The sequence below is a fragment of the Cyprinus carpio genome, chromosome A9 (genome assembly GCF_018340385.1).
Source record: "Cyprinus carpio isolate SPL01 chromosome A9, ASM1834038v1, whole genome shotgun sequence".
Taxonomy (NCBI): domain Eukaryota; kingdom Metazoa; phylum Chordata; class Actinopteri; order Cypriniformes; family Cyprinidae; genus Cyprinus; species Cyprinus carpio.
The window spans coordinates 111443-125797 of record NC_056580.1 but is presented as its reverse complement, the minus strand read 5'-3'; the positions used below and the strand labels follow the sequence as shown (position 1 = coordinate 125797).

Here is a 14355-nt window from a genome sequence, read left to right as displayed (position 1 = left end):
AAAATTCCTTTAATAAAACAACATGCATTTTTGTTATTCGTTACCTGTCCTTTATTTTGACAGACAACTTCTTGGGAAAATTTATTTTTCTGTACACTGATTAAGAAATTGTTGCGTGTTTTATAAATTATTTTCCTTATTTTAGTAAAACGTGAGGCACTGTATAATTTAGTTCCCATTATTTAGGCCTAATTAAAACAAGGAACGAATAAATTAAACCTGCACGATTTAGCTAAATCATTGAAATTCTAAAGAATGGACGGATTAATAAAACGTCCTCATGTTTAAACTCAAGTTCTCTCATTATAATCAATAAAATACACACAATGTAAAAAAGAGCTTCATTAATTGACAACTTCAGTGATTTTAAAGGGAGCCTTCTTTACTTGCTTTATACTTTTTACTTGCATATAATTTAAGTAAAAAAATTAAATTGCAGCCGCATTTAAATGCAGGTGTGTAAAATGTCTGTGTGCAAGATTTGCGCGGCGCGAGTGATTCTGAGTGTACGCGCAGCATTTATTCTTATTTGTTTTATCTTCATTACAAATCTTGTTTGGTTTTATTTTGGATAATTGAATGTAAAAAATAATTTACGTTGTAATGCATATGCAGAATGTGAATTATTATTCATATTCAAGTGTTTGTGCCAAAATTATTAATGCGCATGCAGGACAGGGAGGCGCCCTCTAGATCACTTGAATTTTTTCCTGATAATGAATAAACTTAGAATTGGTGGTGTCTCACATACATGAGACATATATCTACAGAAAGCTTGAAATGTCTTTTAAACGAATCAATTCAGAACGAAAGCATTATGTAATCTGTGAAGGTTGTATTTCTCTTTAAAGGCGCGTCCATGTGGAGAGAGCCAGCACTGTGAATTTCATCTTGCAGCCGACAAGAAAACATTTGTTTATTAATAAATAATTAACATGTCTTTTTTTTTTACAATTATTAGGCTACTTCTGCCTGTGCTTTGTGGCAAACTTAATGCATGTGCTTGAGCGCGGAATATATTAAGGCTTATTATGGATTATAGATGTAAATTTAATATAAACCTGCGATTAGTTGAATAATGACAAATAAATGACTAGTAACTAGAAAAATCTTACGTGGGAGGCAGATCTATTAAATACCCTCTAGACATCTCTGTTAAAGTTTTTAAAGCATTTCATACGCGTTTGCATAAATTCTTCTTTCAGAACGGTCTGTAATGGAGAGATGCTTTAACACTGATTTTTCATCTGAAACACAAAAACGAAAATTGAAATAAAGTTGATATTTCATGTTTGAGAATGGCCAACCCTTCTCTGCAGATATTGTTGCTTCTGGTTTGTGCATTGTAAATAGGCTACAAAAAAATAAAATAAATAATAATAATAACAATAATAATAATAATTATAATAATAATGTCTCCAAAAACTCCAAAATGTTTTTGTCATGTCTGTAACACATGTGTATTCCCAAATCTAAAAAAGCCTATAAAACATCATAGACGGATCATACTGATGTCTGGACTCTGTTAGGGATTTAGAAAAACATAAAGAGATGGTTCAATATATTGGTTATGAAAAGGCTACATTCTGTGAGAATTTATATTTCATAGTCTAAAAAATATTGTTTAGACGAAACAAAATAAAATTAACGCAACAGTTTGCGAATTTATTTTATTTATTTGAGTTAAGGCAACTACCTCTGAAATTAAGTTATAATAACCAATAAACTATTGCACTATACAGTAGTCAACATTTGAAGTGGATCAAAACCTTTCTTCAAAGTTGCCCTAAAATAGGGTGACCATATGCGCCGTTCATACGGGACACGTCCCGGCCAGGATTTTAATATTGCCTAAAACATCCAAAGCAGTTTGACCAATAACATGCAGGTATTATACATAATCGACCAATCGTGGGGCTGAGCGTGAGAAGGCGAGATCTACAGGGAGCAATCAAAGCATGCAAATATGTGCACGTGTTTGTTCGTTCATTTGACTTGAAGCGTCCCGGCTCAAAAAAAAAGACAGCAAAGTAGAGAGCGATCCGAAAGCATAAGGAGCCGTCTGCTCTGCTCTCTAGCTCTCATGAATGTCGCACAACGATTGACCTGCAAACAGCCAAAACCTGGATATTTTAGGCAATATTAAAATCCTGGCCGGGACGTGTCCCATATGAACAGCGCATATGGTCACCCTACCCTAAAACCAAAATGACAAGGCAATCGTCCTATCTAAACCTGTTCTGCAAGTTTGATACCCTCATAAGACACTGTCCATTTGAAAGACCAAGAGATTCACACATAGGGATATGCCGGTATCAAATTTTCCTGTTGCGATTAATTGATAATGTTTTGACACGGTATACAGTATTATCATGGTATTGAAATTAAGTTTCACAAAAGTGGTCATAATACAGTACAACAGGTTAAATAACTTTAAACAAAAACTGCACTATCTGAACATTTAAATACAATAAAGCAATACAAAAAATATATTTAAAGTCAAGTTTTACACACCGATTAAAGTGCAAAAGAACTTTAAAGACCCATAGGTATCAATTTACAATAAGACCTCATTAGTTAACCTTAGTTAATGCATTAACATTCACAATGAGCAAGAGCTACATTTGCTACAGAAGTTACTAATCTTTGATAAAAAAAAATTCAAGTCTTAGCTCGTGTTACCTCATTAAATAACACAGTTGCAACTTTCGATTTTAACAATGTGTTATTAAATATTGGAATACCTAAGATTAATGAATGTTCAGAAGAATTTTTCATTGGCAGCTTGTTAACTAATGAAGCCCTAATGTAAAGTGTTAATGAACAATAAAGAATCAAAACACTTTCAAACAATATCTAGGGCATGTTGTAGTCCAGATTAAAGTGGAAAATGTAAATATAAATATTATTTTATATTATTTAAATGTATAGAAAGTAGCAGCTGCTTTTATTTATGGGGTTTCCAGGGTAAGGGCTGCATTTCATTTTCTGCATTTTAGCACCATCTGCTGTCAGAGAGTGAATGTGCTTTCATTCAGCGAGTCTCTCACGTGTTCCTCCATGTGCTTAACATGCATGCTTGTTTACATCAGAGCTCACGGGTCTTTAAAGCAGCATACAGCGGTGTTGTGCATTTTGACCAGTTGATGGGAAAAGTATTCTTAAAATGCATTTCAAATTCTGAATAATTTGTAATATATAATTATTCTCGGTATTTAGAAGTGCCCACGATAACAATACCGTGCATACGCATTACCGCGATATATCGCATTACCGAATACCGGCACAAGTCTATTCACACATTTATATCAACCCCCACAAGCTATACAGAACTACCCCCCAACCCCCTCCAGCTGAACTGAGCTCGGTCTGATTTTTGGGGCTGTGAGGAACGGTGTGTTCTCATGTTACTGGGTTGAAACATGCCTGCACTCACAGCAGCCCTACTCTTTTTATTCATTATTTTCCCGCAGCCCATATTATTATTATCACTAAACCAAAATAATAACAAATTATCAATTGATAATTAATCATTATTTTACGAAAATCATTGTTATTTGTGAACGTAGCATTTGCGGAAGGCGTTAAGACCAAGCGGAATCCTCCGTCAGCTGCTCCCGCTTCACAGCGAGCGGGACGAGCGCTAACTGACCCAGCTTCAAAGTCCGCAAGTTTTTATTTAACTAAATCAATTTGAGCGAATACAACTTACTGATCATGAGCCCAACATTTAGCAAGACACAAAAACGTTCAGAAAACAAGAAGGAAGATGTATTTCATTGAAATAAAACTCTTAAAAATAGAGATAAAAATAGAGAGAGAGAGAAAAAGAGAGAGAGAGAGAAAAAAATAAAAAAAAAAAACGTGTTGCTATTCCTAAACTTGGAGCTCATTATATTGAAGTACAAATCCAAACACCAGAAGCAACCTATACTCTCTCAGCATTCTTTCATTGAAAAGTATGTTTTTTGTTTATTCACAGGCTATATGGTTGAAATAATATTTTAGTTCAAAACTTTAAGTGCCATTGTTTAAAAAAAAAAATGCATTATTGGCTAACGTTTCAGACCTTCAGTTGTTATGCTTTAAAATCCCATGCCATTTGTAATTTCACAGTATTTTCACCTCCTAAATCACTACACAATTCTATAATGGTCAAATTTACTCAGGCCGATGGCACTTTTAATGACATTTTTTTTTTTTTTTTTTTTTTTTTTTTTTTATTCTAGAATAATTGTAGCCTACATAAATAGGTGAAGCAAAACAAATATGAATAATCCCTTATTTTCTTAAAGAATAAACATGATAACATATTATTAATTCATAGAAATAATTTAAGCAATTAAAACCTTTTTTTTTAAACTTGAACTTCAATACTATTAAACTGACTTTAAAATCTCAAGGAGTTTATAAGTTAAAAAGGGTAAAATGTCACAGTGCATGTTAAATAGCCTAAATGAACTTGTGTTAAAAATATAATTAGAACTAACAATATAATTTGATTTTTTTTTAAATGAACAATTCCTGTATAAAATGGGACATCAACCTTTATATCAAACATTTTGAAATCGTCCACACCTGAGTAACGCGCGAGGCAGGTTGAGCGTGCGAAGTGAATTTGCTGCACAAAGTCATTTTCAGATGCAATGAAAATAAAAAAATAAAATAAAAAATAAAAAACCCTGGATAGCCTAGATTAGACCCAGACTCTGTTCCTAAGTATATAATAATTATAATTACTGTTAACCCACAGTAACAAATTTCAACCGATTAATCGCCTATTTTCGTTTGCTGCATGTTTTTTTTTATTTTATTTTATTTTTTTTTAAAACAGGCTAAAAAATAAATTAAGTTTGTGAGAGGAAAAAAATATATAAGTCGTGTATAAGTTGCATTTTATTACATTCAGAAATAATAACGGCTGGCCTAATAATGTTATAATGTGCCAACAGGATATTTTTAGTTCCCTTCACTTTACAAAAAATCCTTTAAATTTAACAAATTTATCAGAACAGAACAAGAATTAAAAAATATTTAATTCTAATGGATAAATAAAATTGCAGTATATAATAATATAGGCTTAGCTATAAACAAACAAAAAAAAAATAATAAATGAATAATAATTTAAAAGCGGACCCATAATGTAAGGTTGGGCTCTCATTCGGGAGAATCCAAACGTTTCCATATTCGTGATGTTGCCTATTTCAAGCTTAACTATTATTCATTAGGAAAAATAGGCTATGTAGTTCACGCGTGTTTCAGTATCAACGAAAAAAAAAATCCTAATTAGCAAAAATATGCCAAAGTGGACCGCTGCTCGCGCCGAATGGCACGGTGAACGGTTACTGTTTCAAATGAATGTGCGCGAGGCACCAGCGCGATCAAACAGCTGAAACAGAAAATACTCAATTTTTGGTCACACAGTAAAGGTATAATTAATAAATGCAAAGTGTTAGCAGTTTGAAAAATCAAGAATAATAACAGAATTAATAATAATTATTGCTAAATGCTGGACCGTTCTCATTTCGATCTGCAAATGGAACCGGAAGGATTTTTTTTTTTAAACCAAGAATGAACCGAAATGAAAACATTTAGCTTTTTATCCGTATATATAGGCCTTATATTTAATGACTATTTAATAACAATAGCAAGCATAAGATCCTTTGTGTAAAGGTCTTTCTTTTAATTTTTGATGAGTAGACTGTAGCCTAAGACTATCCTACATTTTGAAATTAACTCACTGTACATTTTTTTAATGGTTTTTAAAGATGTTACAATGTTATATCATAATGTTATTGTTGTTTTACTTCCTCCTTTTATCTCATTTTACAATTACATTCAGTTCGCAATCCGTCTCTTTGCGCCACCTGGCGGTAGTTTTGCGAATGAATTTAACACGCGACTGACTTGCAGTTAACGCCGCGGCGGTATTACTTATTTTGGTTGTCTACCTACTGTACATATGGGCCCAGGATTACTAGACCAAAAGGATACAACATAACTAAACATAGACAGACAGACAGATAGACAGATAGACAGATAGATAGATAGATAGATGACCTGACTGTAGGGTGATCAAACGTGCCATTTTCCCACGACATGTCCTGGCCAGGATTTCTATATTGCCTGAAGTATCCAGGTTTTGGTTTCCTGTTTTCATACTTAATGAAGGTAATGATCGTTTGACCAATAACATGCAGACATTGTACGTAATCGACCAGTCGTGGTGCATGAGAGGGTGGGATCTACAGAGAACTGTCAAAGTAATGCAAATACGTGTATATATTAGTGTTTGTCTTAGAGCAGCACTGAGCATACCGATTGGTGTATGACATCAAAGTACTGTGAGAGTGATTCAAAAGCACAAGAAGCCGTCTGCTCTCTAGAGCTCTCACAGTGCTTTGTCATACAACAATTGATCTGTGCAACGCAAACAAAGCCAAAACATGGATATTTTAGATATAGAAATCCTGGCCAGGACGTGTCCTGGAAAAATGGCACGTTTGGCCACCCTACCTTACTGAATTTAAAGTATTATTACTACGATATTTTTAAGACTATATTAATAATAAATAATATTTCATCAGATGACCCTCAACAATAATCAAGACCAGACTGACAACATTTGTTTACCTGTGCAATCAAAAAATGCAGTACAAGGTTCATTATTTCATTGAGTCTGTCCTTTTATTTATAATGTTTCATATACATTTTTGTCTCTTTATGAAATGCCACAATGTTACTAACATTTTGATTTCAAGGTATTAAAGGGGTCATATGATGTGATTTCAAGTTTTCCTTTCTCTTTGGAGTGTTACAAGCTCTTGGTGCATAAAGAAGATCTGCAAAGTTGCAAAAACTAAATTCTCAAATCCAAAGAGATATTCTTTATAAAAGTTAAGACTTGTTCACACCCTCCTAAAACGCCTCGTTTAAACACAACCTCCCCAAATGTTTACGTCACTGTGTGAGAAGATTTTTTGGCCTTCCAAAAGAGGACGATATCTGTTTTGTCATGCCTAGAGCTGACACGTGCTGGTCGCTGAGGAAATACATCAACTTTCGCACTGTGGATCGCCGGATCGGCTTTCACCGTGGACGGAGCGGAGTACAGCCGGGGTCATCACATGTGGTTGCCGCAAGCCCGCCGGCCGCTTCTTCATCGAATCTGCTGGCCATTACTCACTCAAGCCCGCAGTGTGTGACGCTGTGTGAGGCATTTTATGGAGGACTGTATCCCTGAACCTGCAAACTAGCCTACAATGGGTCTGTGCTCAAAGGCTGTTCTATAAATTGAGGCAGTTCCAATTTTGCAAGGACAGTCTGGCGCTTCTGACTCACAGTCTGTAAGTACATTTACACATTTAAAGGATTTGCCACTGACTATTCAAACAGGAGTTTTAATCAGTGTAGAGTAGCGCTCGTTGTTTTTTGTTTCTCCGATCACAAATGCAGACATGAAAATATAATAAAACTTATCATAATCAGAAGTATAAGTATACAACAACAACACAGCAACAATACAGCAACACAGTATAAGTCATTATAATACGTAATTATGTCCCCACTGGATGCAACAAATGCCTCGTTTGTAATGGGTTTTATTGTTTTTGTCTTGTCGCGCCAGGACAACAAGGCATCACAGTTTGGTAAGGGGCGTAACATTTCTGTCACACGCTTGAGGTATTAAGCCAATCACAACGCACTGGACAGCTGGCCAAAGCATACACCTCGCTTTTCAGAATGATTATCTTTGTAAAAATTGACGAGTTTCAGAAAGGCGGGGCATAGAGGAGCAACAATAATGTACAGTATGTGGAAAATAATGTTTTTTGAACCTTAAACCACATAAACACATTGTATAACACCAAATACACAAAATAATATTCTTTGTAGCAGCATCATATGACCCCTTGGAATGGAATCTGAACTAAATATGGTCAGGCGTGGCCACAGGCATTCATAAGTACATGTAAAATAAAAATAAAAAGCTTCAACTTTTCAGATGATTGTCTGAAAAGGGCCACATTTAAAATATTAAGTGTACAGCCTCACCAAATAAATCATGTTTGTTCACGATGTGAACGTAGCCTTGATTTCACACAGACACGCATCTTCTGGTGACATTTTAAACTGCCGTGCCATTTAAATCTCTTCCCACACACAGAACACAAATAACGTCTTACATCTGCATGAATTTTCAGATGTATCTGCAAGTGTGCGAGCAAAATAAAATTTTTATCACAATGATTACAATTAAAAATCCTTCCTTTAGAGTGAACGCAGTGGTGATTTTTCAAATTGCTCCTTTTTCTAAACTGCTTACCACAATCAGAACACTGCAATTTCTTTTCAGAATGAGTTTGCAAATGACGGTTCAGGTCTTTTTGATACGTGTAACTCCTCTTGCACTGAACACATTTAAAAGGCCTCTCTCTAGTGTGTACTCTCATGTGAACTTCAAGGTTTCCTTTAAATGTGAAACCTTTTCCACACTGAGGACAAATGAAAGGTTTTTCTCCCGTGTGAATTTTCATGTGAGTTTTAAGGTTTCCTTTAAATCTACAACTCTTTCCACAGTGATGGCAGGTGAAAGGCTTCTCTCTGGAGTGAATTATTACATGCCTCTTGAGGTTTTTATTATCTGGGAAACACTTTCCACACTCAAGACATTTAAAACCACTCTCTCTGAAATGAATTCTCATGTGATAATTAAGGCTTTCTTTTCTTGTGAGAGATTTTCCACACTGAACACATATGAACGGCTTCTCTCCAGTGTGAACTCTCATGTGAGTCTTAAGATTTCCTTTTTGTGAGAAGCTCTTCCCGCACAGTTTACATGTGTAAGGGCACTCTCCAGTGTGACCTCTCATATGAGCGTTAAAGGTTGCTTTATATTTGAAACTATTTCCGCACTGAGGGCATGTGAAAGGCTTCTCTCCAGTGTGAAGTCTCATGTGAGTCTTGAGGCTTACGCTATGTCTGAAACTCTTTCCACAGTGATGGCAGGTGTAAGGTTTTTCTCCAGTGTGAATTCTCATGTGAGACTTAAGACTTACTTTAAAACGAAATTTCTTATCACACTCTTGACATTTGAAACTCTTTTCCTCTGAGTGAATTATAATGTGTCTGTTAAGGTGTTTTATGTCCCGGAAAGTCACACCACACTGATGACATGTAAAACAGTTCTCTTTGGAGTGCATTATCATGTGGGAAGTAAGAGTTTTCTTACGTTTTAAAAACTTTCCACATTGTTCACATTGGAACGGCTTAACTCCTGTGTGACTGTTCATGTGATACTTAAGGTTTACTTCTGCTGTAAAGCTTTTTTCGCACAGTTTGCAGGAGTAAGGCTTCTCTCCGGTGTGAATTCTCATGTGCCTGCTGAGGGTTCCTTTTTGAGTGAAACTTCTTCCACACTGTTGGCAGCTGAAAGGCTTCTCTCCATTGTGAATTCTCATGTGGGCTTTAAGGGTTGCGTTTTTACGAAAACCTTTTCCACACTGTTGACAGGTGTAAGGGCTCTCTCCATTATGAATTCTTATGTGGACTTTAAGGCCGCGATGTGGTTTCTTATACCAATCTTTGTCTTCCATTTCATTCAGTACCTCATTCTCCTCTTTTAGCATCATCAGGTCTAGGGTGAAGAGAGACAAATACAAGTTAAAATCTCAAACCCTGTTGACAAAATGGGCCAAATCAGACCTACTGGGAGATGTGACATGATTCCTAGAAAAAGAAAGAAATTAATTTGTCGCATTCATCGGGCATTTATACTTTTGTTAAATTTGCCAACCCGTTTCATTCTCAGGCTTTTCACAATCAATGCCTCCATCCATTCAGTCTTCTATGATGGACTTAGTCTTGGATTAACTTCTGCCACAAGTAGACAAGAGTTCATACAAATACATAAGAGTACACCTGCAACTGCCAACAAGTTGTTTTTAGGATAAATCTTTCAGACGTGGACCCATGGCAAACTACCAGCTATACTATATAAATATATCTCTTTCTTTTTATTATATCTTTGCTTGACAACAGTGTCCAGCAGATAACAATGGAATCATTAACCTCCAGTAAATTAATGGTAGCAACTGCTAAATGCCAAGTATGCCCAGTAGCCACAGTATGCAGGCCAATTTGAGGAAGAAGATCTGCACAATATATCGGATTGCATCCTATGAATTGCCCTCAGGAGCTTCAGTTGTCAGATACACAAGCTGTATGAAACAGAGAGGACAAAACAAGCTAAGAAGTTGGAGCTCATAGTGATGCTTAAAGTCACGCTTAATGTTGACTGCACTGACAGCAATGTCTGTGTCCGAAATAATACCAGGTTTCAGCCCCCCCCCCATAGCACAGAAACTGCACTTGTTAAAATTACAAATGACTTGCTTCTTGCGCCAGACCAAGCCTGCATCTTATTGCTAGTTTTACTTGATCTTAATGCTGCGTTCGACACCATAGATCATGACATACTCATAGATAGATTACAAAACTATACAGGTATCCAAGGGCAGGCTTTAAGATGGTTTAGATCCTACCTGTCCGATCGCTACCACTTTGTTTATTCAAATGGGGAGTCATCTCATTTATCACCAGTAAAATATGGAGTACCACAAGGATCTGTCCTGGGTCCTCTGCCATTTTCAATATACATGTTGGCCCTTGGTAATATCATTAGAAAATACGGGTTTAGTTTCCACTGTTGTGCTGATGATATTCAAATACACATCTCAACAAAACCAGATGAAACTTCTAAATTATCTAAGCTAACAGAGTGTGTTAAAAATATAAAAGATTGCATGACCAATAATTTTCTCCTATTAAATTTGGATAAGACAGAGATATTACTTATCAGACCAATAAACAGTAGACAAAATCTATTGGATTAAAATTTTAAACTAGACAGATGTACGGTTACTTCCTTTACAGTCAAAAATCTGGGTGTTATATTAGACAGTAATTTGTCTTTTAAAAATCATATTTCCCATGTTACAAAAACAGCATTCTTCCATCCTAGAAACATTGCCAAGCGACGAAACATGTTACCTGTTCCTGATGCAGAAAAGCTAGTTCATGCATTCATGACCTCTAGACTGGACTATTGTAATGCACTGCTAGGTGGTTGTCCTGCATCCTCAATAAACAAGCTACAGGTAGTCCAAAATGCAGCGGCTAGAGTCCTTACCAGGTCAAAGAAAATATGATCATATTACCCCAATTTTACAGTCTCTGCACTGGCTACCTATTAAGTTCCGTATCAGTTAAAAAATATTATTACTTACCTACAAGGCCCTTAATAATTTAGCTCCTGCGTACCTAACTAGTCTTCTACCACGCTACAACCCATCACGCTACCTAAGGTCTCAAAACTCTGAACTTTTGGTAGTACCTAGGACAGCAAAGTCCACTAAAGGAGGTAGAGCTTTGTCGCATTTGGCTCCCAAACTCTGGAATAGCCTTCCTGATAATGTTTGGGGTTCAGACACACTCTCTCAGTATAACTCTAGATTAAAAAACACATCTCGTTGGCCAAGCATTCAAATAATGCATCTCAATCTTGCACTGCAGTTATATCTGATCAGACACACATTATTATTCCTTAGCTTGGGTTAAACAAATTAATTTTACTTGGTTGGAACAGCAACTACGCTAATAATGTCTCTATTTGATTCTCTGTTTCTGCCACGTAACTAGGATTTACACAAGCTTCAGTCTGGATCCAGAACACCCGAAAAGAGATGATGCCAACCCCTCAGAGGACCTCGATGCCAACCCTGAAACAACATACAGAACTACCACATTTTGCTATAGGTTTGATTGTATCATATAATAATTGCTGTTAATAGTGTTCATCGTCTGTTTGATTACATCTTTAATTGATTTTTCCGTACATTTCTGCCATATGTACATAAACTGACAGTCACCACAAATAAGCTACTACTAAATATTGTAGAAAATACACTTTCTGTAAAGTTGCTTTGCAACGATCTGTATCGTAAAAAGCGTTATACAAATAAACTTGAATTCAGTTGAATTAATCAAACAACAAAAGACAATGAGATGATAGATCACTGCCCTTGACAGAATTTTTTGTAGCTTTAACAAGGATCAATCAATGTTATACCACATTTGATTACTCGATTTCTGTACAGAGAACCTAGCTGAAGAACTTATGTTTTTGTTCTATTGTATTTATTCGTGGGATCACTTGTAATTTTATTTGTTCTTATTTTATTACTGACTGTTCACTTGTCTTTAATAATGTTTGGATTTTATATTAATTAGGCCAGTAGAAAAACTTCGATCACAGATTAGATTAAATAAAACCAAAAGCAGAAGATTTTTGTGGTGTAGCGTTCATCAGTGTCTTCGCAAATATACACAAACACTACACTATGTGACAGACAGAGATTAACCTACTTCTTTTGTTTCTATACACAGAAAGACATTAGCATAGATCTGCAAACATAATCACCTCATTTTGTAATTGCGGCAAATTACATTTCCATTAGGTACCCAGTTTGCACTTCAGTAAAAAGTAAACAAACAGCTTACATTCACAAAATGAACTTACAATAGCATTTATGCATGCTATTATTTCCATATATTCTGTTCTAGTTTCAAATAATAATCTCAAACTGGATTTTACATGATACTTTTGTAGTGTGGGTTTGGTAAAGTGAACTAAAAACAAACATTTTCGTGTGTTTCCTCCAAACTGACCCACCACTTAATCAGTTTGTATTTAAATAAACTATTTCAGCAGTATTACTATTATTATTATCTTCATTTTCTTTGTAGATGTATGTTTTTTCAATTGAATGTGTATGTTATGATTCTTCACAAATATCATTCATATCTGTAGGGACATTGTTTTAATAAGGATCAAATCAGTTCACGTTTAAGAATGGAAACTAACCTGTTTGTTCCTCAGTATCTTCTTGTTTCACACTGAATACTTCTTCAATCTTCATGTCTTCACTTTCTTCTTTAATAAACGTCATCTTTGTAACAGATTTTCCTGTGTGTTTGAGACAAATAGAATAAGAAAAAAGGAGGAAAAATCTAACTAAATCTCTAAGTGAGTCTCAGTCAGCTCCCTAGTTCAGCAGCCAGTGCACCCCTTGTGGAAATTAACCATGGTTTTACTACAAATTAAACAAACTAAAAAAAACCTTGGTTACTATAGTTAAACTATGGTAACCAAAAATTAGCCAAGGTTTTGCTACATTAACCATAGTTTAACCATGGTATTTGTAGTAAAACTGTGGTTATACAAATGGTTATCAATATCCAAAAAAAAAAAAAAAACCTTGGTTACTACACTTTTACTACAATAAAACCATGGTTAATTTTCGTCTTAAATAGACTGATAAGCCAAGCCCACTTTGTTCAGCACGTGATGCTAGTGCTTCTAGTGAGCTATTTTGCGAAGTAATTAGTTCAGTTGACTCAAAAACCCCAGTTTCTCCCATCACTACTTATATAGAGTACTACACCTTTTCTGCAGACGAGCTTTAACGTTATTCATAAAAATAATGCTCCTTAGTGACAGATAAAACACTGCACTATTACATACAACAACTCCGTATTCCCTTCATTGTTACTGTAAAAACTGTAAAATGACCCGAATTGTTTGCATTGACTTATACTTTAAATGCTTATATACACAAACCTTCGGTCAACAAACGAACTAATGTTGCGCGGCGCAGCCTTATGTCATCACGTCGCCACACCAAAATAAAAGTCCTGTCCCGTTTTCACACACACAGATGGGCACGAATACACAAAAAAAAAATTTTACAAAAATCACACATATTCTCATAAAAAATATATAAAATATAAAAAAATATAAAAAAAAAAAAAAAAATAAAATATAAAAAAAAAAACAACAAAAAAAAAAGAAAGAAAATGGTTTTATCATAATAAAACAACTTAAAAGCTTCACACAGAGACCTAGTGCATTTTGCTTTACTAATTTTTAGACCAATTAGTGACTCTATATGTTTCATTTCTATTGTAAGTAAAGTTTGTTGAGTTTTCCTTCAGCCCATTTTTGTTTATGCATATTGTATTGTCCCATAATCAGACAGAGATTGACAATAAAGGCCACATTTGGTATTTGGTAAAAAGATAATAAATAAATAATTAAAAAAAAGTATACAGAATGCCCTCAAAGTCAATTTTGTTATAAATGCAGATAAGAATAAGTGGACAATATTCTCTGTTTCCAAACCACAGACATTTGGTACATTTGGTAAAAGTGCTTTGGTACACCAGATAAAGTATTTTAAAATGTATCTCTTATCTTGTTAGTTATACAGCACTTTTTAGGCTCAAACATGGATA

The 14355-nt window shown here is 35.0% G+C and overlaps 1 protein-coding gene across 2 annotated transcripts; it reads right to left on the bottom strand.

Moving 5' to 3' along the window:
• Positions 1-7788: 7788 nt before the first annotated feature.
• Positions 7789-13738, bottom strand: LOC109070549 (gastrula zinc finger protein XlCGF57.1-like). 2 transcript variants are annotated; one of them, XM_019087097.2, is made up of 3 exons: positions 13682-13738; positions 12926-13027; positions 7789-9637 (listed from the first exon to the last, which is right to left on the bottom strand). In XM_019087097.2, exons 2-3 carry the CDS (start codon positions 13008-13010, stop codon positions 8064-8066), a joined length of 1659 nt encoding a protein of 552 aa, XP_018942642.1. In that variant the 5' UTR covers positions 13011-13027; positions 13682-13738; the 3' UTR covers positions 7789-8063. The 2 variants fall into 2 exon arrangements, with proteins under 2 accessions (XP_018942642.1, XP_042619033.1); XM_042763099.1 differs by lacking the exon at positions 13682-13738 and adding an exon at positions 13586-13680.
• Positions 13739-14355: the final 617 nt, after the last annotated feature.

Coding starts and splice junctions, on each gene's coding strand:
- LOC109070549 (XM_019087097.2), bottom strand. CDS start 13,010: ATGACGTTTATTAAAGAAGAAAGTGAAGACATGAAGATTGAAGAAGTA. Junction 9,638..12,925: donor AGATACTGAGGAACAAACAG/GTTAGTTTCCAT, acceptor TCTTCACCCTAG/ACCTGATGATGCTAAAAGAG.